Source organism: Onychostoma macrolepis, chromosome 03 (assembly GCF_012432095.1).
Source record: "Onychostoma macrolepis isolate SWU-2019 chromosome 03, ASM1243209v1, whole genome shotgun sequence".
In the NCBI taxonomy this organism is placed as follows: domain Eukaryota; kingdom Metazoa; phylum Chordata; class Actinopteri; order Cypriniformes; family Cyprinidae; genus Onychostoma; species Onychostoma macrolepis.
The window spans coordinates 36923044-36946048 of record NC_081157.1 but is presented as its reverse complement, the minus strand read 5'-3'; the positions used below and the strand labels follow the sequence as shown (position 1 = coordinate 36946048).

At 36.6% G+C, this 23005-nt stretch overlaps 1 protein-coding gene across 1 annotated transcript in view; it reads right to left on the bottom strand.

Moving 5' to 3' along the window:
* Positions 1–8725, bottom strand: part of shank1 (SH3 and multiple ankyrin repeat domains 1) — a 79435-nt gene extending 70710 nt beyond the window's left edge. The window contains exon 1 of the mRNA XM_058770453.1: positions 8672–8725. Coding sequence (XP_058626436.1) covers positions 8672–8707 — 36 coding nt within the window. The 5' untranslated portion in view covers positions 8708–8725. The remainder of the gene's footprint in view (positions 1–8671) is intronic.
* Positions 8726–23005: the final 14280 nt, after the last annotated feature.

The window sequence follows — 23005 nt, the reverse complement described above, 5'->3', positions numbered from 1 at the left end:
AAGCTAGACCCATAAAATTTACAAATGGCCGCATTCACTCTTACGGGAAAAATAAGGTGGATAGTTTAATAAACTTTATTAAATTAATGTTGTGTACCTTAAATTTAGACATAGCATTGGCAATTTCTTAGTCCATTTTTGCTGCGCCAACGAAAATATTTCCAACATAATGTTAAGCCACATCAGAACAAACATTGCGTGTCTCCAAGCAACACACAGTAGTCCTGTTTGGTTTTCAAATGAATCATTTTTTAATGAATAAATTGAGTAAAAGAATGAACATAACTCTCAATAAACATTACTTATCGCCACCTACTGTTGCGGTGATGCAACATGATTTTTGAGTAGAAGTTAGTAAAATGTTTAAAAAGAAATAGTTATTTTAAATTGTTTTATTTCATAATATTTCTTGTTTTACTGTATTTGATCAAATAAATACAGCCTTAAATTGAGACTTTCTAAAAAATGTTGCATTCTCATATGCTCAAATAGCAAAAGAAAAACTTCACGATAATATTTACATGACTTTCAAAAAAAAAAAAGGAAAAAAATAGAGAGTCTGATAACGGCAGTCAGAAGAGAGAATGATATCAAATTTACCGTCATGCCCATAGATGCTGTATTAGAAATACCCTCACTTTAGTGTTAATTCAGTTTTTTTTTTTTTTTTGATGCAAATGTAATACAAAATTTAGTCTTATAAATGTACATAAATGCTGATGACCATTAAAACTCATCACCACAGTCTTGTGAAAAGGGTCCATTATGAATTGTTGATTCATTTACTCTATCGATTCATTCAATAACAACGATTCATATATATTGTGCTAATATCTTGGTGCTAATCTCAAACATGTTTGCATAAACTTAAGTCTGCTTTAAAGAAATAGTGTTAAAGCTGTCAATAAGATAATTCACGGACAATTTTGCGACGTGTGGTATTCGTTTTAGAGAACTATGCCAATGCGATTGGTTTACGTGGCACATGTCGAAAATGATATAGATGCAAAGGTTAACATCTCCTTTTTAATTAGAGCAATCACATCCCCACCACAGACTGACAGCACAGACCAGTAGACTGATACAAACAGTGAAAAGCTGTGCTGTTGGACAAAATATCAGCATTAAATAGACTATCAGAACACCCCTTGACCAAATTAATGGACTGGAACCAACTGCTTAATAATAAAGTATATAATTTGACATTGTCAAAACTCTTCCTCATAGCAGCCTTAACTTGGGCAAGTAAAGATGTGTTTACAGTGAATGGTGAACTGCATAAAACACAGAATACAAAAGAAGAGCTACGGAACAGGCCATGTTTGATAAATGATGACCAGCCTGACCAGATCTGACAATGAATGAGGGACAGAAAGAGGAGGAACAGCGATAAGTAATGGAGAAGATATGGATAAAACCAGAGGGATGAAAAAGGGTGGAAAACTGACAAAAAATATGTGATGGGAACATTAAAGGGCTGTAAAAGAAATAATATGACTGTCAGAGAAAATAAATGACAATGGCTGAGAGAAGTGGAGTGGGAAGAGAGGGTAATATGAAAGAAATATAATAAATGAAGCACAAAGCCCTCTTATTTACAACCTAAGATCAAACTAACGCCCCTTTGGCAAGTTCTGTGAAATTGTGCTGTCATACAAACCTCCTTTATCATTACAGGCACCCTAAAACCATGAAACAGAGCTACAAATGGTGTGCAATTTAGGCAGAAACACTGACCATATTCATGCTACTGGTCACTCAGAAACTCCTTGTTCAACAGAGCAATGAAACAGACAAAAACAACATGATTTACAGAGTATTGACAGTACAGAGAGTAACTAACAGAGGAGGCTGGAAAGAGAAAGAGGAAAAACAAACAGCAACATTCAGCTGAGGTAGAGCAGCTGGCAGAAACTGAAAAGCATATGGATAAGGACAAAATGAAAGGGGGAAAAAAAAAAACACTGGCTGAAGAACAAAGTATATTTTTTCCTGCTGACTAATCACAGATGAGGGGGATTGGAGATGAGGGGAAGTGGGAGGGAGCTGAGATAGAGGGTAAAAGGAGAAGGGGTGAGAGGCTGAATGATAGACAGAAAGAAAGAGAGGAAGGCCAGGATGGTGATAGAGAGGGATTAGTCTCGGCAGGTTCTGGATCCAGGGAAGAGGAACTCAGGCACAGCGGTGAAGAAAAATGTGAATTGAACGGATAGATTAAAAAACAGAACACTAAGGAGCTGAACTCACATGTGGGAAGAGGTGCGTGATGGCAGGGAAAATGTGAGAGAGAGTTAAAATAGAGAAAATTAGGAGCAAAAGAGAGAGCTAAAGGGACTTTAAAGGCAGAGTTAATTTAAAAAAAAAAAAAAATCAGAATTCTGTTATCATTTACTCAACCTCATGTTGCTTCAAACCTGTATGACTTTCTTTCTTCAAAATGAGATGATTTAAAAACTGCTCATCCTGCTCTTTTACTGAAAAAGGGCTGTAAAGCTCCAAAACTGACAAAAATGCTTTAAAAATGATAAATATAATTCAGACAACTCTTGTGCTATTTCAAGTCTTTTAAAGCTATATACTGTATATGATATGTGTGTTTGCAGTGCAGACCAGAATTAAATCTTAATTCATTCATAAATTTCACATTCCATGCAGCTTGCATCTACCCTGCAATTATATCCGGAAGAGGCATAATACTATAATAATATATATTTTTGTCTTTTTCATTGCTTGACAACGCCTGGTACCTATGAACACTACAATGGTAACAACATAGCAACATAGAGGTAAGCAATTTTTCATTTTTGAGTGAATTTTTCTTTTAAAGTTGTGATGAAAAGGAAGTAGCAACAGATCTTTTAATCCATATTGTGACATACAGAATCTGAATGAAACGGATTATCATAAAGACAAAAATGTAAAGCAGCAACTTGGTTCTATGCATCAGTGGTTAATTGGATTTCGAGCTGTGGGCACTGCATCTACCCAGAGGACTGTAAGAAAGAGGTGGGGTTTAAGCGGACTAAATGAAGAGTAAAGTGTCATTTCACAAGAAGATCCAGTTGTGGCATTTTGACTAAAAATTAAAAGGTCAAAATAAAATTAAAACTTTAAATTTACGCATGGATGATTTGTTCACAATAACATTTATAACTTGCATTTACAAAATAGGGTGGATTTTCATTTAATACCAATTTATTAATACACTAATCATTTTTGCATAAATTATGCCGCATGGGTTTGGAGTGACATGAAGGTAAATAGATTTGCCATTTTTGAGTGCATTTTTCCCTCAAGGTCATAGTTAGATAGGACATGAAGGATGTCAGAGCACACAATGAACTGAGCATATCTCAATTAATCATCAGCAAAGGGGGAGAGATGAATCAAGACAAAGGAAGTGATTGATGCCCTCTGTAGGGCAAGAAGGAAACAGAGAGAGATAACAAGTACAAGATAACAGTATCTCTCCCCATCTCTTTCTCTTTCGTTATCCTCCCATGGGTCCCTTCTCTCATTTACTCTGTCCACTGTCGTATTTCTACAAAATTTTAATGAGCTTCAAGGTTACGGTGCCTGTTGAGCGATTACTCAGTATCAAGGTTTCTGAAGTTTGATGTTGCATCACATTGTGTAAAGTTAAGTCTTTTTTACATACTGATCTTGCCTTGTCCTGTTATTTTGAGTTTGTTTGCCCTTCACTTTTGATCACTGAATGTGACCCAGTCAGGGTTGTGAATTTTTTCCACATTTTATCAGTGTGGCTTTTAAACCACAGATCCTATGAAAATGTGAAATACTTTAAATCTAAATAAAACACATGTTAGATCAACAATATTACCCTAAGTGTCACCCTACTTGTCTAACAGAGTTGTCTGGACAAACAATTTCATATTTAACATGTTGCTGATTTGATAAGGATTTGTGAGCTCCCAGGATGCATTGTAGCATGAATAAATTATGCAGTTACATTTATTGGATTAATGTGTTGCTGATTTACTTTGGAATTCTTGCCATAATGTGATGTTTACATGCGTTTTTACAAAATGTGTTTGTTGATTCTCACCATTATAGACTTTAGCACCATATTTCATTTTTGACAGGAATGAAAATGTGGCTGTGAGCAGTGTTGGGGGTCACGCATTACAAGTAACGTGAGTTACATAATCAGATTACATTTGTCAAGTAACTACTAAAGTAACGCATTACTTTTAAATTAACAAGAAAATATCTTGAGTTACTTTTTCAAATAAGTTTACTTTGAGTTACTTTGTTTTCCTATTTATTCACTGACACCTTTCCTGTCCCCGTGTTGAGAGAAATTGGGAGTTAAGTGTAGAGGCAGAGGCATTTTATTCAGCCTGAGGCTAATTCATTTCATTCTTTGTGTGAAAGGGCCTTTACAGTTGCCAAAAATATAACTTTTGGGTTGTTTGTTATTAATAATAAATAAGCAAGCCCAGCCCAGGTGACAAAAAGTAACGCAAAAGTAACGTAATGCATTACTTTCCATAAAAAGTAACCAAGTAACGCAGTTAGTTACTTTTTTATAGAGTAACGCATTATTGTAATGCATTACATTTAAAAGTATCTTTCCCCAACACTGGCTGTGAGGGATATAATTACAGTGCATTCAGTTTAACAACATACCGATTGTTCAGATGATGAAACATCTTTCTTAAAAAAAGCTTTTAGTAAACAAAACTTTGTGGAAGTTACAGGATCTAGGACCTTTATGCAGTGCGTGTCACTGTAAAGAATGCAAATCTATCCTTTACAGCCTTGTTTTCATCCGTGTTAAAATCAATATGGCATCTAACCTCAAAGTCTATTGAGGTTTGCTTTGAGTTTGAGACCTTCACCTTGCAGGATTTTAATGACTGCAGAGTTCACTTCATGTTAAAGAGTTCACCCAAAAATGTAAATTCTGTCATCATTTATTCACCCTCATGTTGACCTCTTATAGCTGCCAAGATGACAAGAATTTGACAAAACAAAATATTTTGCATTTTCAGTGGTGAATGAATAAATTCACATCAATCACAAAAATGCGTTACTGAGAGCTGTTATTAATGCCATTTTTTGTTGTTGCTTCTTTCTCTTTTTTCTTTCTTTCTTTTTCTTAATCTGAACTTTATTATTTTACAGTGTTGAAGCTTTCTAAAACAGCAATTATCTTCCAATAAAATACAGATATTTCTAAAAGCCTCTGTGTGAGCTCTGATAAAAAACATTTTAAACCAGCTTAAGCTTGTTTCCTGGTCGCCCAGATGTTGGCTGGTTTCAGAGCACATTTGAGAACATTTTAGCTGGTCAAGCTGGGAGACCGGCCTAAAACATGTTTGATTTAGGCCTATGACTCTTGATCGGGCTGCTTCTGAAGTGATACCCGTATAGCCAATGAGAGTGGGCATGCTTCTATAGCTGAAACTTGGCCGCCACAACCATGCAACAAAAGATCACTTTTATTCTCTTTTGGTTTTCTCCCTGTAAAGCCCCGTTCACACCAAGCACGATAACTATACATAACGATAAAGATATAGTTCTAAAAAGCATTCTCAGTATTAAAGAATAGCAGAGTTCACACCACAGCTATAACGATAAAGGCACAGAGAAACAATATCGTTGGTTCAGAATGATTTTTTTTCAGCTGATGAACGATAAAAAACATTGACAGCCAATCAGAATCAATCCTGCTATAACGAGCTCGAGAATTTAAAGCAGCAGACAAGCATGCGCTTGGATACGATATTGTTCGCTTCTTTGCAAGTCACATTTGATCTCGCGAGTCTCTGTGAAATCTCATTTGGCCAAAACGATATTACAATCGGCAGGTGTGGTCTCACCAGTAGTGTGTGTATTCGGAGGATCATAACGTTAAACGTCGGTTGAAACTGTCCTTGTCTGTGGTCTCCACCAGATTTAAAATTGAAAATTGTCTAGTGTGTAGCCTACCAGGTCTTACAGTGATTGTTACGTGCTCGGACAAACCTGTCAGCCATCAGCTCTTGTAGTTTATCTTTATTCACCAACCCCAATAGTCATATGCATAGATAAAACCAACTGGTCTTTACTGTCCGTCAAGACCTGTGAGTTTTCAACTGGAAAATCCGAGTAGTCCTTCCTCCATCCCTAAACTGGCTTTTCTCTCTTATCACTCTGTCGTTTGCACACTCTCAGGTGTTCTGCCCTCTCTCTCTCTTTCACCCTCACTTTAATGTAGGACAAAGCATCTATATAGATAGATATTTTCAGTATCTCGGCCCCTAGGACATTATACTGGGAAACTTCCAAGGAACAGACCGCCCCACTTTTACACCATGAAACTGGAGCGGCCAATTTCTCTCTGATCCATACACACAAACGCATACACAAACGCATAGGTACATACGTGCCTATTCACAGGCCAATGCTCTGTGTGCGAGAGACCGTACAGGTAGGACAGGAAATGACGTGTGTGCACAATTACTCACTTCTGTCTCTTATGACCTCACAATCTTGTGTGTCAGAGCGAACGTCAATCAAGCAACTAAGACACAAGCTCGGCCCCTCAGAGAGTTTGGGTCCTCAGAGAGTTACTCTGCAATCTCCTCCACATAATAGAAGCAAGTCATTTTAATTCCCTCTCTCCATCAGCCATCTTTACACGGGAGCACATAAAACAATAACCGACGCAACATATTTCATGACGTGGGTAATAACAGTGACCTACTTCCGAAGCTCTCTTTCCTGACATTTTTTGTTATTTTGAAGTGTTGGGAATTTCCAATTATGTCACTGAATCGAATACTCATCGTGACACGGGCACGTCAAAAGACATCATACAAGGTCACGTTTGTAGAGGAGCATATTCCCACAGATGGGAAAAAAGATGCCAAAAGCTCAAATCTCTACTGTGCACTCTGTATGATTCTGGTCTGGTTATATAACAGGAATCACATTAGAGAGCTTCCACATACACGCACCTTAGGGGAAGCTACAAATCAAACTCCCCCTCTGAGTCGACAACTCTCCACCATGGGGCTAATTAAGATCTCAGATCCCGCTCAGACTGTCTTCTCCAAAATGGCTGCAATTTCAAAAGACGTTCAGAAAATATTACAAGATCTGTAAAATATCTCAGACAGAGAGGAGAATGTAACTCACTCAAACACAGCGGCCCTCTCTCTTTCTGACATTTCTAACTGATATTTTCACTTGAATGTCAGTAGACCAGGGTTATGTACCATTTACGATAGATTAGATAGATAGATAGATAGATAGATAGATAGATAGATAGATAGATAGATAGATAGATAGATAGATAGATAGATAGATAGATAGACGAAATGCAGCATATAGGGTAAACGTACCTATTAAGTTCACCAAAATCTACATTGAGACATTTTTAGTGCACAACATATTGGTTTCGGGTACAAAAAGTTATGTTAAAATAAAATATTAATCTCTCACACAAAAATATTTAATTTTATTTTAAATGACAAAAACATTTTAATTAAGATATACATAATTAAATTCAAAAAGTCTGGCTGTGCTTAATGGGTAAATTTTTGCACCCTTTAAGCACACCCCTGTTCCCAATAAGCTCATATCGTGTTTTATTAAAAATTCTTGTTTATTTTAAGGAAAATGTTTAAAGAATAATTGTAAAAATCTATTTTTTTTTTGAAGGTACAAAGTCAATCACAAAAAAAAAAAAAAAACAGAACACTAAAATCAAGCAACAAGGCATTCAAGTCGATCAGTTATATATTCATAATGAAGTGTCATCTAAGCACATTGCAACATCTATACTAGTCCACGTTCAGCTAAGTAACACATTCAAAAATCAAATAAAACAAACCAATAAAACATTTAATTCATGGGGATGAGCACAGAAACTAGCCTCATTATGAAACCTCTGTTTTTAAATGGATGTCATCTTATCTATAGTCTCTTAAGGCTGGAATACACTACACGATTTTTGCCCTGATTTTCCGCAGATTTACAGTCTGGAGAAGTTGATGCTAGTTCCCAAAGATCAGAACCAGTCTGCAGATTTGAGATGACAGAATCCATAGAAAATCAATTAACTTAACTTAAAATGACAACCATCAGTTAATATTTAAAGTCTGTTTATGTACATAGACGTTCAAAGTAGAAGAGCTTAAAGAGAGCACACTGAGCTTAATTGGAGCAGCAACAATTTTTTTATAAATTTAATGTAATATTTATTAAAATGACAAGATTTTGCTAAATAAATAGTCTAGGTTATGTATTAAGTTCATACATATTTTAATATGAACAACTAATATTAACGATATATATGAAATTATACTTTTTCTTATTGATGTCACACTGAAGCTGTGTGATTTTCATAGTAGTGCACCCTTTAAGCTCACCTTAAAATATGAAATCTTTAAAAATTACAGCACTGTAAAACGACAGACCAGCAATAAACTGTCAGTTTATAATATTATGGCTGTAAAAGTACAAGCCAGTAATGCCTGTGAAGTAATATGTTAGCGTAGCACACAATCTTATACAGCTAGTCAGCTAACTGTGTTCTGTAGCATCTGCGCTATGTTGCTAAAACTATATTTTGGATCTAATGTAATTATTTCCCATCCAAGTTCCAGGTTATAATACATTACATTAATCTCTTAATTTTACAATAAGTAGTGAAACTTACCCAAAATAAAGGATTAACAATTAAAAAAACGCACATTTAAGGGGCTCCTCTTTTGGTGAAAGTTTTTAAGACAGCTTTCAAAATGGCCGCCAGACACTGTGAACACATGGAGACCCATATCTCAGCGTGCAATGATCTGATTGACTTGAAATTATAGGAGGTTTATAGTAACAAACATATCGATTGGTTAAGACATCATGTAGGATAATAAATAATTTTTTTTTATAATCTGATCTCAAAAATAAAAGTGTGCTTAATGGGTACGTTTATCCTAGAAATTTGAATTTAGTTTATACACTACTATTCAAATGTTTGGATTAAGATTTTTTTTTTTTTAAATATTAGTACTTTCAGCAAGGATGTGTTAAATTGATCAAAAGTAACAGTAAAGACTATTAACATTGTTACAAAAAATAATTCTTAAGCAGCACAACTTTTTTAAACATTGATAATACTAAGAAATATTTATTGAGCAGCAAATGAGTATATTAGAATGATTTCTGAAGGATCATGTGACTATAGAGAACCATTATTGTAATAATATTTTGCAATATTACTGTTTCATTTATTTTTGATCAAATAATTACAAGAGACTTCTTACCGACCCCAAACCTTTGAACGGAAGTGTACATTTAATCATATTTAATAAATTAACTTTAGGCACCAAGGGCAGAAGAACACTTATTTTGCCCGAATACATTAGCGTGTTAATTTACTGTGCGCAACTCTGAAACTTCCTCCTTTTGTCATTCAAATCCAAATTCCAATTCAACTTATGAACTGATAAGGAGCCAATTCTTTAATTCTGTACTGTACTCTGACAAAAGACGCTGTTCCGAGTCAGAATCTGGCTGACCATTTTGAATAAGCGCGCACCCTTAAAAATACACTCACGTATGAGATTAGTAAAATTGTGGCATGTCAAGCGGATTGAAAAGAGAGAAGAAAGAGAGCTTGAAAAGAGAAGTTTTCAAGGGCCACTAGTCTCATGAAACACCTCAGCATCATGCCTTCATTAAAGCGGAGTGATTTCATATTCTATTCACACAATGATGTTTCTGAGTTCAACATCAATCACCAGTGACCTGCGGTTCTTTAAGGAGAGCGTGAGATTCTTACGCAGAGCAGCGACCCACATACAGAGTATTTATGAGCGTGTTTCAAAGAGACGGAGGGAGAGAATAAGCGAGCATGTATGGAAAAAGAGAAAGCGAGGGAGAGGGGAAAGGTCACCATGTCTTGTCAACAACAGAAATGATGGCAAGCGACTTCCACCTTTTCTTTGCTCGAGAGTGTGACAGTAATGTCACCTTGTGGCCTGTTCATCAGCCAGCCATTGGGCACATGACAGCCTCGTATTTCCTCTGGGCACAAACCTGGCTCAACAGGCGCAGTGATAATGTCATAACAAGAAAACAGCTCTAGTCCCAGCCACCTCTGAGAGGCCGAACAATGCCTAGCTAGCCTGCCTTTTCTGGCTAGACTGATAAGAGCACAGACATCTCAATGGGAAAGAGCTCGCCGAAACGTTCCTGAATGGAAGCACATAAAGAGGTTACACACATTAGAGCGGAACGCTGCAGGGGGAGAGAGTGTGTGGGCTCTGGGTTTGATGCTTGGGTTTTTCATGCTTAAAAATGATTGGAGACACCATGCATGATGGCACAAACGCAGGACGGATCATCCCACTATGAACGAGACATATTAATGTCATGCTGCTTTTAGTTTCTTTTATAATATTGCAGAAGACATAGATGACAGTCCAGACTATTGTCTTAAAGGAACAGTTCAAAACTCTGTTTTCTAGTGTTTTATGGTGAAATTAAACTAGAAATATTAAAAATAGTTTTTGGTAATTGAAATAATAAATATTAGATATTCCTTCTAATAATTACATTTTTGATGGAAATAAATAGATTTTAGCTTAAACGTAAACTTAAAACTTGAAAATGAGAAATGTTGGCAACTAACAAATACGTTTATTTTGAAGTCCTTCGAATTATAAAAAAAAAAAAAAAACAGAAACAAAAATTAAAGCTATAGTGAAATATATAGAAAATTTCTATATAGAAAAAATCTAATAAATTCACAAAAGCACATAACAAAGTTACGTAAACTCAAAGTAAAATGAAAACTTAAAAATAAAAGTTCATTCAAAATATGAATAAATACTATATTAGTATATAAATAATACTAAAATAACACTGGCTGTTCCAAACCGGTATGACTTTCTTTCTTCTGTGGATCACAAAATAAAAGATTTTAAAAGAAAAATGTATTTGTGCAATGTTGTTTGGACCACATTGACTTTCACTGTATAGAAAACACAGCTGAAAGAATATCAAAATATCTTCCATTTTGTTTTGCACAATAGAAAAAATCATGCAGGTTTGCAACAACTAATCAAATGATTACAATTTTTATTTTTGGGTGAACTATCCCTTTAATAACATCTAGATTCCAACTCCAGTCCAATCAATCTAGTCCAATTTGTATCATGAATATGTAATGAGTTAGACAGCAGTGTGGGAGGTGCCATGCATAAATATATTAGGTTTCTATTAGGCTTTAGCAAAGCAAACAGACAAAATGGCTGCATTAAAATTATACTTGTTAAATAACACGATGTTACACAATCAAACTACCTCCTCTCATTTGTCAATAAACTCTCCTGGCCTTTCTTTTTCTTGCCTGTATGTCTGAAAAGACACCCTCAAGCGAACTTTAACAGAACAGGACGCTTTGGATCTGTGCGGTCCACAAAGGCTTCACTGACTCAGCTGTTGTGGTCAGCGTGTAGGTTTTCTAAGCTAATGCACTGAGGCTTGTGTTAAAAACAGAGCTAATGGACACAGATTATACCACTAGGAAGAACTTAATAAATCCTACGTAAGCTATCATAAAAGCTAACAAAAGGATCAGACACATCACATGCCCACAATAAATCAACATGTATAAAAATTGTTTTCGTATTCTAGGGGATTACAAATTAAAGCTTTTATTAAAAAGAAAAAAAAAGACAATTGAAAAAATACTAGTCTTGACAGTCTGAGGTAAATCAAAGAGAAAAATAAATCTCAGAAAAGACAAAAAAACAAGTGGAATCAACCTCAAAATCCTTCACACGCACAAACTGCTGCATTATTGAGGTGTTCCCCGTAAATCCCTTAAACGCTAGCTGAAGACGTGGTTGTGTATTTTGCAGACTCTCTATCTTTTTCCATTAATACTGATATTTTAATCATTTCTGTGCAATAGCTCTTTAAACTGAGGAGATAAATCTCTTGTTATTTGATCTTGAGGTGGAGTATTTGATTTACAAATAAATGTGTTTGAGAGTATTAAAAATGAAACTGAAAATTCCTCTCACCCAGCAATTGGTTTGCAAGCAAAACACCACTGGTCCAATTGAGTCCAAACTGATTTTCCTGCAAACTAAACCTCCACAAAAATATGACGACATACTTGGGTAAATCATAGCTGTATTAACATGTCAAATAAAGCTGGTTTACTGTGTTTGAGACAGTGCTGTGTGGCGATGTGTCATCACCGTGGCCTGAGGGCTTCCTCCAACTGATGGTGTTTGACAGAATTGCAACAGTTCCGGCTGTGGTTTCCTGACAGGCCACACTGCTGTTTTGCCACGGCTCCCTCAGGTGCAAGCCAAGCTGACTTGGCATTTTGTGACGGACATATTTTGCGATGATACAGCCGTCAGAGGGATTTGAATGGGCAAACACAGGATTAAAATGTCTCTGTGTGTCTGTTTCAGAGAGATGGCTGAGAGGGAGGGCGGGAAGAAGCTGGATCAGTGGAGCTTGCACTCCGACAAGTACATGCTCTCTCTTCCTCTGCGAAAAAGTGCAATTCACATACGCACTCCAGATGTCAAAATTCAATTCCACAAACACAGGCCAAACCGAGCAGTGATATGGAAAAGATTATGACACTGTCTCACAACTTTTTTTTACAGCTGTGGAGGCACAAATCTCACACTGTAGAAAAGTTGTAAATAAAACAAAGATTATTGGAGTATGTTTTATGATAAAATACTATTTCAGTCTTAAAAATGTCACATTTAATTTAACGTGGTACTTGCTTTCTTTGTAGTTAATTGAAATTTACTAACAGTTTCTGAGTGAAAAAAAAATTTTTTTTTAATTTTATTTTGTTATGCCTCACCTTAGAAGTACTGACATTGTTGACTGCATCATACAACAAATAATACAACAGTTTTATAACTTTGACATTAATCAAATTCTTTGTCGAAAAATAAATAAAAACTCATTTTACTTACCGAATACTTAATATTAGACATGTTTTGCATCTCTGTTAGTGCATGATTTGCCCACATTACAATTTTTTTAACCATTGCTTAAACTGTAATTAATTTACTTTTTTTTTTATATTTATAAAATAATAATTTGATATAAATATTGACAACTTAATTTTGGTGTTAATTAGGCTACTTTAAAATTACAGATAACAAAAATGGCACAAATCATGTTTGGATATAAACATGTACATTTAATTACAAATAGAAAATGAATAGAAAATAACTGAATTAAATATTTAAGCACCTTTCTTCACTGAACATGTGTTGAAAATGCCCTATTTTGTAGGAAAGCATACCTAAACACACACATGCTCTGACCCGTTGAGCCATCCATCAAACAGATCTATACAAACTGTCACTTTCTAATTTTAAAGGCTCCAAGCCAACCAGTGACACCCCGCCGTCCTCACTGGGATTTGACAGATTGAGCATCAAAACTTTAACCATCAATTTAAAACCACCCCATATTGTAAACTGACAATATGAATGATAGAAAGGACATGTCAGCTATTATACAAGCTACTACTGTGTACTCTTCAATGTATTTTATTTGCTTATTCCTCTATTTACTTCCACCACATGCACTCTATTTATTATTTTGTATTTTTTAATATTGTGCATTTTGTCATTTGTCACCTTTCATTTTTTTGCAGCACCATCTGAGCATAAAATAATGTGCAGAAGTGTCATATTAGGTAAATGATAGCGACTTGTCGGCAATGTCAATATTACACGTGGTGCTGATGTCACTGGTATCTGAGCACTCTTCCTGAGAAAATGAAGCTGCTTGGTATTTAAAGGAGTTCTGTGGGCAGCTTTCTAACCACCTTCACAGTAATCAATAATAAGTATTCCTGCCGGCCCTCAAAATGACATGACCACCATAAAATATCAATGGCACGTTAAAGGTATAATCTGATGTTCTGGCACACTCTCTTGGTCACATGCACTGTATTATATATTCTGGATGCCATGGAACAATGAAAAGTCACTTTATATTATTATTTTTTTTAAATGCATGAACAGTTTTTAAAAGAACCTTTTTTTTTTCTGAGTGTGAAGAACATTTGAATCATCTGAAGCACCTTTTTTCCACTTTTGTGGAATGGAAAAGTTCTATGGATGTTAAAGGTTCTACATGGAACCATAAATGCCAATAAAGAATCTTTACTTGTATTTGAGCAAACCAAACCCTTCATTCCACAAATCCTCACTGCATTCAAAATCATTAGCTTAGCATCTATGCATAAGTAGTTAAACATAAAGAGAGATGAGAGTGGCTTTTATCTCAACGACATGTTTTTTACGTGCATTAATTGTTATTCATTAACATACACTAACTACTGCCTCTAAAAGCTTTTGCCTTTGATAGTTAATGACAGGAGCCTTGATATTCTCATTAATTTTAGTGGAGAGTGTCAGATGGAAAACAGAGAAAAGAGCATCAAGAAGCTGAAGCTTAAATTTGACTTTGCGTGTTCAAATTGTGGATGAAAGGAGAAAACAAATACAATCGTCTTTATATCGTTCTAATCTATTCTATATAGGCCAATCAATATGGCAACACTTCAAACAGCACTTCTCTTCCCCCTCCCTCTCCTCCAGGGCCTCAGCTTCGACAATACATGTACACGCTTCACCTCCTAATTGTGTTTGCATTTTAAATTATTCAAAGCAATAAAAAGAACAGAAAAGACACTTAGCATTCCTCCAGCTTCCACAAGACTCCAAATTCACAGCTGTCACACAAAACTGCACATTATGCTTGAGGAAACAGGGATGCGTGCTCCCAGGACAATGCTAAATGATGCATATGACTAAAATGATAAAGTGCCATTTCAAGACAGCATTATTTTATTACATCTAGAGAGATGCATGAAGAAAAATCTGCAACCTATGTCAAAAATTTCCCAAGAATGGCAGGCATAATAATTTTTAATTTAAAGAGTAATTACACTGCAAGCAGGCTTGCGGTTTGGCGTCTCAATTTGAGGAGGTGCAGTACAAAGCGCAATGTTACTGAATGTCCTGACTGTATTGTGAACATATTTAGTGTAACTTAATAAATCATATTATTGATTCTGTAAAATCGCTTTCTAATAATCTCTTTTGATGGAGACACGACGCAAGTGATGCTCGTTCTTAGCTCTAATCTCTAAGACTGTGATCAATTAGGGTGCTGCAGTCAATGGTCCATGGCTGATTTGAAAATAAAGCAATAATCTGGCAATAATGTGTTTGAGGGATGTGAATGAAATCAATCCTGTCTAGTGTGAAGGCTTTCTTCTTTCAAATGTTAATGTGATGATTATGGCCATCATTATGTAGTCTTTTTTCGTAATTACCAAAGCTCTGGAGAATCTGCGCCCTGTATGACATAAGAGCGGCCACCTGGACAGAGTCTGAAGAGCCAACATCACTGACCTTATGTTGAAAGGAAGCCAGAAGTAAGTCTTAAGCCTTGATAATAAGGAAAAAATATATATTTTCATCCATTGTGTCTATGAGAAAAGCTTAAAGAAATATATTGGGTTAAATACAAGTTCTTAATCAACAGCAAAACCAGTGAGAGTGACTTACAATAGATGTGAATCGGGCCAATTTGTAATTGTTAAAATATCACTGTTTTGTATGTGCTTTGTTAAATGTGGAGCAGTTTTACTCAAGATGCCTTCAAAGGAGCTACCAAAGATGCGTAAGCTCTGTCCATCAAATATGCAGAGTGATATCTGAAATTATTTTTCTTCTTCTTACTATCATTCAGACATTATCATTCAGAGACCACTTTTCTAGTTTGGTCATATAGCATATGCCCCATTGACCTTATATTGAACCCCGAAATATTTCTTTAACTGTTTGGACAGATCTTCAGATATGAGAAAGGAAAAGATGTTTTCAGCTAAATGGAGCACTGAAAGTTGCAAGTTTATGTTTGTTTGTGTGCGTCAAAGTTTGCCAGTGTACATGCACGTCTCTAGGACCCTACCGCCCGCTATTTCTGCAGCTGTTAGTCACCGCAGTTGGCGTCCACTCACACGCCGGCCTCGCAGGCAATCAGGCGGGCGGCTGAGTAGTTAGGGAGGTTCTGTCATATATCGTTCCCCATTCACAGCACCGCCACCCTCCACTGTTTCTATAAATACAACCAGCAGCGCCTCCATTATTAATGCGCACAGCCACTCCAGCCAATCACGCCAATCTATTCCGAATCCATCATCACAAGCTGAACGGCACAACCTCCAGATGCCTGCCTGCCTGGTTGACCCACCCACAGCTTTCTGAATAAGGCCTGGAGCTCCGCACAGGCTGTAGAAGAGGATCAAAACCGGGATGCTGGTATGGATGAGGGTCTGGCTCATTCACCATAATCTCTTATAAATGGGATGAACGGATGACCGAGCACATAGTGAGGGCAATAACTGTTCTGACACACCTGAGGACACACCATCCCATTGCAATGTGAGAGAGTATTACAGTAATTTCTATCTTTTTGACCTCTTTTTTTATTTATTTGGAAATATTATGAATTTATTAAAGGAGTCATATGATGCTTTTTTAAAGATCATGATTTTGTGTATTTGGTGTAACAGAATATGTTGACATGCTTTAATGTTCAAAAAACACATTATTTTTCAAATACTGTACATTACTGTAGTTCCTCTATGCCCCGCCTCTCTCAAACGCTTCGTTTTCTACAAAGCCCCTCCTTCCGACAAGCGCAGTCTGCTCTGATTGGCCAACTGGCACATTGCATTGTGATTGGCCGAACACCACAAACACGAGTCGGAAATGTAACGCCCCTTTCCACAATCGCGAGCTTCAGCTTTCAAAATTAAAGTAAAGACAGTTAATAATGTCCTTAGTTTTACCATCAGTTCAAGCCCGAGAGGGGAACAGAGTGGCATGACAGACAAACTCGTTGCAAACAAGCTGCGATTAAGAAAATTTCTGACTGGCTGTACATGTCTCTCTCTCACACACACACACTGCTGCATCAACACTACTGCAGTTACTGAAACCATGCCTTACGCAAATATTTCCACATCGTGACATAGACATGTGGGGGCGTGTTTGAATGAGCCGGTTTAGGGGGGTGTGACAGAGTCTTAACTTTGATAAAGAATATCTCTTTGGTTTTGAGACTTTAGTTTTTGCAACTTCAGGTATCTTCTCAGCTTGTAACACTCCAAAGAGAAAGGAAAACTTGAATCATCATATCAATCATCATATGAACAACAAAGGATGATTAACTGCATAAATGCCAAAATGACTGCTTAAAAATCTTTGACCTGAGTCCTGAAACAATTTAAAGGCACTAGGGTTTGCAATTTCAGAATCTTTTGAAGTGTTTGAAGTGTAAAAAGTGATTAGGACCCTGACTCTGAGCAGTCTGCAGCAATATTACTGTAATATTAATACCGAAGTTGTCTGAGGCCATTTTCAGTACAACTGATAACTAAGGCGCAAGGCCACGACAGTTGCATTTGAATTAAACGAGAGAGCAATGAGATACAAAACACATCAAAGTATTGCCGGTTTCACTTACTCAGATGAGTGGTGAATAGATAATGGAAAATAATACGAAATACCTGACAGATATTTGTAGTGATTGACCAAATATTCCAGAGAGCTCTTTAGAGTCACTTTATTGCAACTGATTGTTGACAATACATAATAAATCTGCAGATACAACAGGTAGGGCACTGCCATGTGTTCATAAAAAGATGTGTAAAATATCACTCAAAACTAGTGTTTGTTAAAACTTGATGCAAGTGCACAGATGGGCTCTTGTTTTCTTATAATTTATGCTGTCACATATTGCTCATCTCTTCAGGCTAATAGCTATAGGCTTGAACACGCACCTGTTTCAGTGAAAGAAGAACTGTTCTGAATCAGTTTTCGTTTTTCTCTTCTCTTCCCTTCCTCATATGCAGAAAAAAAGAAACCCACAAGCCAACACTAGAGGTCTATCCTTGTATTCTTGGTTTAAAACACATATCATCAGTGTTCCCAAGGTCCTGGAAAACCTGAAAATTTCAAAAGTGGCATTTTGAGGTCATTGAAAATGTTCTAGAGTGAATATACATTTTTCAGCCCTGTATCAAGTCCAGTGACTTCCAAAACACTTATCCAAAACTTGGCTGATGAAGCCAAACTCATGGTGATACTAAATATACAAAGTTCTGAGCCTATATAGAAATATTTGTTGTGCATTTCAAGGGATAGTTCACAAAAATGTAAATTCTGTCATCACCTTCTACTTGCTTCAAACCTGCATGAGTTTCCTTCTGCTGCTGAACACAAAAGAAGTTACTTTGAAGAATGTTGGAAACCAAACAGTTGACGGTAGCCATTGACTTCCATAGTATTTTTTTCTATACTGTTGAAGTCAATGGCTACCGTCAACTGTTTGGTTTCCAACATTCTTCAAAGTATCTTAAATATAAAATAACTTAAAGGTGAGTAAATGATGACAGAGTTTACACTTTTGGGTGACCTATCCCTTTAAGTACCCAGAAAATGCTAAAAACAAACAAACAAAAATCAGAGGTAAAATTCTAAATAAACACTCACAAATGTAACTAATTACACAAAATAACAGGTGATCTTATATAAATTTCCGTCAACCCACAGTGCAACATTAACCTAAAAAAGGACATGACTGGCTGGAAGGACAGCTTTAAAAGCCTATTGATCTAGCTGTTGACTTGAGCTGACACTGCCACCGCAGCTAAGCTGAAGGTTGATTGATGGTTTGTGTGCGGCTGACACTGATAAACTGAGCCAAACCCGTCAGCATGTGAGGAGGTACATTTGCAAATTTAGCATAGCTGCTGCAATAGACATCTAGTGCTGTGAGCTGAAGTATGTGGCCATTAGACCTGCAATAGATGAGCAGAGACCGAAGGATAGCAGCTATTCATCAACCAATGCAGTTGATCACACACAGAGTTAATCTGTTTGGCGCAACTCTAAAACACACTCCTAATAAACAAACCGGATTTGCCTTAAAGGAATTCAGTCTTCCAGGATCTGCAGGGGTGAACCATAGCCATTTTTGCACACTGATATTCTCATCCGAAACTGTGTCGGCTGTGTTATACAACTGCAGAAAAGCAAGTGTGGCTGGATTACTACAGGTTTTGTTTGCAACTATATGATTCTGCAAACAATGTGATTTTATGCATAAGTATTCATGAGTAATGGATTGTCTCCCGTCTTCATTAAGCAGGTCTCAGCAGCATAATCCCTCTGAATGAAGATGAGCACTTCTTAGCCACACACCAACATACTGAAGCTCATTCTTCATTGCAGTTTTGATCAGCTAGCACAAAAAGACAAGTTAAACATGTTTGTCCATTTGCCTGACATGGTTCACTGATGAGACTGAATGATATTTACACATACTGAGAAGGGTATGTGGTGAAATAATATTTTTTTTTTTCTTCTCCCCCATCTGGTGTGTGCAAATATATATAAACATGATGATTAAAGGTGTGTTGCACAATAGGTAGGGTGTAGTTTAGTTGTTCACTGTATATTGTGGGGAGGACAGAGACGGGTCGCTGTATGTATTATATGAACGTAGTATGTTATTTGTGTAAAACAGCAGATTCATCATATTGTATGTGTCCAACACAAATTTCCATCGGGACAATAAAGTTGATCTTATCTTATCTTAAATATTTGCACCCTTAAGTCTTTAGAGGCCGCTACTGTCCGTTTAAAAAAAAAAAAAAAAAATCAGTGATTGTGTTTATACAGCAGTGGTTCTCAACCTTTTTGACTCCAAGGTTATCAATTGTTTCACAACTATATTAGAAGGTCCAACTATCACAGTTTCTGTAAATTAAATTTCAGGATTCCAAATGTTTTAAAAGCTGAATGTCTTCAAGGCTTCCACTTTTTTGAAAATATTTTTACTCAAAATTTCTGCCAAATAAAATATTTTAGAGCTTGGAATAACTAGAAAATATATATTCATTATAAAATAAGTTTTAAGGTGTTATTAATTTACTTGACTTTTCTAAGACTAGAAATTACAGTTTTAAAATAGTCTAACATATATTTTCCAGATAATGGGAGCCTGGTTGTTCAAAGAGGAGGTGGAAAAAAACATCAAAAGGGGGAGAAAAAAACATCTTGATTTTTAGTAGTGGGCATCATACAGAGCATGGGCTTTCAAACATTTTGATGACAAAAAGCCCAAAATATAATGTGATAAAATTTAATTAAGTAATTAAAAAATCTAAGTTTATTTGATTTGGTTTGATTATTCTTCTTATTTCTACTACTACTATACTACTAATATTTATGTATGTATGTATGTATGTATGTATGTATGTATATATATAGTGACTGATTGATTGATTGAAATCAATAAAATACAGTACAAACACGTTCTTTCCTTAGCCCAAGTCACTAATACAGAATTTTATGGTCTGGAAATTTCATGCATCCATCATTGAGGGGCAGTCGTGGCCTAATGGATAGAGTGTCGGACTTGTAACCCAAAGGTTGCATATTTGAGTCTCAGGTCCGGCAGGGATTGTAGGTGGGGGAGTGAATAACCAGCACTCTCTCCACCCTCAATACCACAACTGAGGTGAGACCAAATCTCCAACTGGCTGCCCACTGCTCCGTGTGTGTGTGTGTGTGTGTGTGCACTTGGATGGGTTAAATGCAGAGGACAAATTCCGAGTATGGGTCACCATACTTGGCCACATTTCACTTCTTCTTCAACTTATTCTAATTCACAATTTGAATATTTAGTATATATCTTGTAGGACATTCTTACTTAAGTGACTCTTGTTGTAACTAGTAAGATATGCTTAGACACAAAAATACATAAGAAATATGTTTGCACAACTATGCTGATCGATTATTATTTTTACTATAATTATAAAACAATGGCTGTCAATAAAATGTAATGTAATATCCTACAGACACACCCTAGCGGACCTCAATTTGAAAACCCCTGATATAGAGTATTACATTTTACATTAACATTTTTTATGCATTTAGCAGATGCTTTGAGCGACTTACATTGCATTCAAGTTACAGTTTTCACATTTTATCAGCTCTTGCTTTCCCTGGGAATCGAACCCATGATCTTGGCGTTGCTAGCGCCATGCTCTACTATTTGAGCTACAGGAAAGCCTGTATATTAAGCATATTACATATACTCCTAAGAGTCATGAATCTGAACCTGAACATCAATGCTTAATAAATGTGCATAAGCAGCGAAACAGTCCATAGAAAAGTCAATATGGGGCGTAATGCACTGCCACAGCAGTTTAAAACTGCTGTTCTGGGCCAACCAGCTCACCACCACTGCTTCGGAGTCTAAAAATAGCTGTACTTTGATGATGCACTGGTGACTGCTGGGAAAATTCATGCCCCACTCCCCCTCTTTTGCTGCATCCCTCTTTCCCTCTCAATGGTGCAATTAGCACTAATACACTGGGATCCGGTCCACAGAAGTGCAGGAGACTACGGCCAATCGCTCAGATCAATTGGCATGAATGTGCGTATCCTCATGCAGCCAGCAGGAAGGAAGGGGAACGCCAGCATGCAACTGCATTAATGCAACCATATTTCTCTTGCATTTTTGCAGTGAAGCAAAGGGGGTAAATACAGAGAATGAGTGACTGAAAGAAAAAGAGAGTGATGCTGTCCTCTGAGATTCAACAAAGGGATTCTGTTCTACTTATGTGAATACACACGCTCGACCACTGCTGTGAGAAACACCCCAATGCCCTGTGCTCACACCGATGCCGACACCATCTCATGCTGACTCTGCTCGAGTTTCCAAAGTGCTAGACCAATCTCAGCAGCAGGACTTGTGTTTGGGTCTTTCATCAGTCACATGGGGGAATAGCTCTGTCAGTGCAAGGGGGCTTTGGCACAACACTCCAGTTCTGACAAAGCCAGATACGACCAGAGTGCATGACACCTGTCCCTATATAACACTCCAGCAATCAAAGACTTCTGATCAACATCATCCTCCTCTCCTGAAAAGACCAGCTTAAAATAACAGTGTCTTGGTTTGGTGCTGATCTAGCTGGTGGACCAGTAATGGCATGCTATTTACCTGCAATTAACACCAGCAAACACCAGCAAAGCAGCATCCAATTCTGAGAAACAGAAATCAAAGTTGTATGATCAGATCATTTTGTTAAATTTACACCATAAACCAGAATTACTACATTCCACATAAATTCTGATTATTTATTTACTCACACATAGAGCTGAAAATGTTTATTAAATTTGAAGGGATAGTTCATCCCCAAAAATGCATTCTGTCATCATTTGTTCATTCTTCAGAACACAAAAGAAGATATTTTGAAAAACGCTGGGTTCAAAACACCATTGGGCCCCATTGAATTTCATTTTATGGACAAAAAAAAAAAACAGAAGAAACAAAGCCAGGCAGGTTTATGCCATGACATGGGATGAGGGTGAGTAAATTTCAAGGACAATTATTGGGAGTTTGCAAAAACTGGTTCAATTTTAGAAACACTAAAGTGTTCATACAATGTTTTAAAAAGACATTGTTGTAGTCAGAAGATGAACTTCTAATGTGCATGTAATGCACTGAGCTTGGCACAGTTTCTTTCAATCCACAGTGAGATGTGTGTTAAAACTTCAAATGCTGCTAGTAAACGAAAATAAAGCTTCATGCTTAAGAAAAATCCAGCTGTACTCTGATTTTGGGTGATGCCTCAGAGCAGCAGTGGATCTCCTCTGTCCTTGAGCCCGCAGGTATGGCCGCCAAAAACCTTCCCGTTGTCATGACAATCAGTGTGCACTTTTCGCAGTACAGCCTGTATGTGACACAAAATGTGCCAGTGGAAAACCACTTGTCCACGGCACACACAAAAAAAAAGCTTTTCTATTGTTAAAAAAAAAAAAGCATATGTAAGCCATGCAAAGTGCTTCTACTTCGGTGAAGAAAGTGGTGAGAAAAAACATTACACAACATAACTTAAAAAAAA